The sequence below is a fragment of the Mandrillus leucophaeus genome, unplaced genomic scaffold (assembly GCF_000951045.1).
Source record: "Mandrillus leucophaeus isolate KB7577 unplaced genomic scaffold, Mleu.le_1.0 Scaffold1266, whole genome shotgun sequence".
Taxonomy (NCBI): domain Eukaryota; kingdom Metazoa; phylum Chordata; class Mammalia; order Primates; family Cercopithecidae; genus Mandrillus; species Mandrillus leucophaeus.
Window position 1 is genome coordinate 71881 of NW_012101054.1, and position 4458 is coordinate 76338.

The window sequence follows — 4458 nt, forward strand, 5'->3', positions numbered from 1 at the left end:
AGCTTCCTTCTTGGAGTAATATTTCAGGCTGAATTAAAGACAAATTATGGTGGAGATTTGAGATAATATAGTTTTATTTGCATAAATTGTGTATTACAACAGTTGACAAGATCAAGATAACTGGGAAAGCTATGGTATGATGGTCAAAATAGGTGGTTCCATAAAGTAAGTTGAGATGAGTTATTTTCTTGAAGTGAATTCAGCTCATAAGCACTGGAAATTATTGAGGCAATACAAAGTCTTTTCCACTGATTGACCTTAAAAGCCCACCTCCTCTTGAGGACAACACAAGGGAACCCTGTGGTAGGAAACCTGCAACACTAAAGATCCCAGAGATGCCCATTTCTCATTCTCAAGACATTGAGTGAACCTAGATCTGAGATACCAATAATCAGGTTTATCCAAGTTCTTGATAACCATTTGTTTTAAAACCAGAAAGGGAGGAGGTTGAGACCTGTTTCTCTCTTCACGCTCATTGACAAAAATGATTTGTTTTTCTTTTAGAGATTGACATTCTAATCTCCCGAGAGTCCCATAAGGAGGTTCCTTCTGTGTCTTCCCAGCACTGAAGAGGCATTTCTTGGTAGGTTAGTATTCGCAGGTCACAGTTGTTCTTGAATTAAAATGTAAAACTAAGTTTCAGTAATTTTTTCATTCTTACCCACAATATTATTCAAAATTTATGTAAGTAAATATAACTCAAAAAGATATACTTTACTACCTCCCTATTTAAAAAATTGTATTTCAACCCATGAGGACAAATTCCAGATTCCATCTCCTCTGCAAATTTCTTCTAACTCTCTTGCTGCTCCTGGTTTATTAAGCTTTCATTGTTGTGTTATTTTTAGTCTCATTAAAATGTGATGCATGAAGTTTTAAAAAGTACATTTCTGTCTAATCAGTCTACTCACCAGGCTTATCTTTCTGTTCATGGCATCATTTTTTATTGCCGGGAATAATCACTCTTCACATACTGGCTTTGCTCATGCATTTATAAGTATCTCATACAATTCAATCTAAATGCCACAACATACAAGAAACATAACTTTGAGTTAGAAAATCCTCTGGTTTCCCAAAATCTTCTACACATTTCTATTTTCTCTGCGTATTTTCTATTTATTGCATTTCATTTTGTGGAATTCACTTATATACAACCCTTTCTTGTGGTCTGGTCTCTTTCTCACTTCCGTCTTTGCCAGAAGCCGTTAGACGTGTGGGGTTTCCCTTGACGGCTTTATTCAAAGTTGAACACAATATTAACAGCCTTCTTTGACTTACTTTTCTCCAAAACATTTATCCTCTTATGAAATCCCAAAGTGTTTTATAGTAAGCATCTAATCACACTCACTATGACCTGAATGGACAGGGGCTTTGTTTGTTCTGATTACTGTGGTAGCCCCAGTGAGGAACACATAGCCAGGCTTCGTAAGTGTTCTTGAAAGGGTGAATCTCATGCTTTTCTGAATTTCTGTTTTTTCGTGTGCTTATTCTCTAGAGAGATATTGTGTGTGTTAGTTTCCTAGGAATGCCAATACAGAGTATCTCAAACTGTTTATCTTGAAACAACACAATTTTACCTCACAGTTCTGGAGGCTTGAAATCTGAAATCAAGATGGATGTCAGCAGGGATAGTTATTTCTGAGGGCTCTAAGAGGACGAATGTGTCCCATTCCTCTCTCCTAAGCTCTTGTGATAACAGTTTTTGGCATTTCTTGGTTTGTAGACGCATCACTCCAATCCCTACTTTCCCTATCACCTCGTATTCCCCAGTGTGTCAGTATTCACATGGCCACCTTCTAATCAGAACATGAGTCATATTGGATTAGAGAGGTGCACTCTACTCCAATATGACCACACCTTAAATAATTATACCCTTTATGTATTTCTAAACAAGCACACATGCTGAGTATTTTTGGGGAAGAAATATAATTTAATTTGTAAATCTGAGCTATAGAAAAAAGGGCATAGGTCTTTGATTTGTGCAATTGAAAGTCTTTTCAGTTTATCCACTTACTGTATAAAAAACTTACTATAAAGTATAGATCAAATACTCTAAACTATAAAGTAATAGGTAAATATACAGATTTTCTTAACACTGTGGTAAAAATGCCTACCATCATGTGAGCAAAGACACAAATTTATTCTCCATTTCTAGTATTGTGTTGGTCACATGTAGACTGCAGCTGAGTTTCTCTATCAATTTATCTGTAAAAGACTTCTCATGTTATAGGAACAATCTGTTAGCTTTGGAGATATATTCTTTTGGAAAAATTTGATTACATATTAGATATTGTTTTTCTAATTTTTAATGGAGAAAAAGGATGCTCAGAAGAAAAACTTAGGACAAGCTCCATAATTTTATAAGTGAGACAGTGCTGAAAGAACATATTTCTTTATGATTCTATAATTCTTAACCTTTGAGTTTCCTACTTCTGGTCATGCTGTATTGATCAACAAACTACAGAATTTACCACAATCACATGATTTATAAGGCACTGAGTAAAGTTTTACCAAATTAATAAACTGGTTTTGTGGTACTAGCTAAAAAGCATATTCATCATGGCATGGGAGAATCAGACCTTCAACTCTGACTTCATCCTCCTGGGAATCTTCAATCACAGCCCCACCCACACCTTCCTCTTCTTTCTGGTCCTGGCCATCTTTTCAGTGGCCTTCATGGGAAACTCTGCCATGATTCTCCTCATCTACTTGGACACCCAGCTCCACACCCCCATGTACTTCCTCCTCAGCCAACTGTCCCTCATGGACCTCATGCTCATCTGCACCACTGTACCCAAGATGGCCTTCAGCTACTTGTCTGGCAGCAAATTCATATCTATGGCTGGCTGTGCCACACAAATTTTCTTCTATACATCACTGCTTGGCTCTGAATGCTTTCTGTTGGCTGTTATGGCTTATGACCGCTACATTGCCGTTTGCCACCCTCTCAGATACACCAATCTCATGAGACCCCAAATTTGTGGACTTATGGCTGCCTTCTCCTGGATCCTGGGCTCTACAGATGGAATCATCAATGTTGTAGCTACATTTTCCTTCTCCTATTGTGGGTCTCGGGAAATAGCCCACTTCTTCTGTGAGTTCCCTTCCCTACTAATCCTCTCATGCAGTGACACATCAATATTTGAAAAGGTTCTTTTCATCTGCTGTATAGTAATGCTTGTTTTCCCCGTTGCAATCATCATTGCTTCCTATGCTCGAGTTATTCTGGCTGTGATTCACATGGGATCTGGAGAGGGTCGTCGCAAAGCTTTTACTACCTGTTCCTCTCACCTCACAGTGGTGGGAATGTACTATGGAGCAGGTTTGTTTATGTACATACGCCCCACATCTGATCGATCCCCAAAGAAGGACAAGATGGTGTCGGTGTTCTACACCATCCTCACTCCCATGCTGAATCCCCTCATCTACAGCCTCCGCAACAAGGAAGTGACCAGAGCATTCAAGAAGATGTTAGGAAAGGGAAAGTCTGGAGAGAGAGTTACCTCATAAACTTTATGTTTTGATGTCTGCTAAATTATTCTTTTTAATATCCTCCTTTTTCTATTAAGTCCTAAAAGTATCATTGATTGTGTGCATTGCTCAACATATTTATGGGCACCTATATTATCTATTTCAGATAAACTATTTTAGATATCTTTACATTCAATTCAGTTGTGACTACAATGTAAGTCGTTTTAAATAAAGACATTAAATTTTTTTATTATCTTTTTGGGAAACAAGTAGTGTTTGGTTGAATTAATAACTTCTTTAGTAGTGATTTCTGAGATATTTGTGCAGCCATCAACCAAGTAGTGTTCACTGTACCCAAGATATAGTCTTTTTTCCTTCTCCAGTCCGCAACATTTCCTCCAAGTCCCCAAAGTCCAGTGTATCATTCTTAATGCCTGGATGTCTCATACCTTAGCTGGCACATATGAGTGAGAACACATGATGTTTGATTTTCCATTCCTGAGTGACTTCACTTTGTATAATAGTCTCCAATTCCAACCAGGTTGCTGCAAATGCTATTAATTCATTCCTTTTTATGGCTGAGCAGTATTCCATGGGGGTGTGTGTGTGTGTGTGTGTGTGTGTGTGTGTGTGTATTTATATTTTTATACACACACACATACATACCAACTTTTATTTATCCATTCATTGAGTGATGGGCATTTAGGCTGCTTCCATATTGCTGCAATTGCAAATTGTGTTGCTATAAACATACAACATGTAAGTATCTTTTTCGTATAATGACTTCTTTTCTTCTCAGTACATACTGAGTAGTTTTGCTGGATCAAATGGCAAATCCACTTTTAGTTGTTTAAGGAACCTTCACACTGCTTTTCCTAGTGTTGTAATAGTTCACAATCTGATCAACAGTGTAAAAAGGTTTCCTTTTCACCACATCCTTGCCAACATCTATTATTGTTTGATTTTTTTTATTATGGCCATTCTTGC

The 4458-nt window shown here is 37.5% G+C and overlaps 1 protein-coding gene across 1 annotated transcript; it reads left to right on the forward strand.

Moving 5' to 3' along the window:
* The first annotated feature begins 2529 nt into the window (after positions 1-2529).
* Positions 2530-3571, forward strand: LOC105533602 (olfactory receptor 2M3-like). The gene has a single exon (XM_011972073.1). The coding sequence runs from the start codon at positions 2560-2562 to the stop codon at positions 3508-3510; it is 951 nt and encodes a 316-aa protein (XP_011827463.1). The 5' UTR covers positions 2530-2559; the 3' UTR covers positions 3511-3571.
* The last annotated feature ends 887 nt before the right edge of the window (positions 3572-4458 follow it).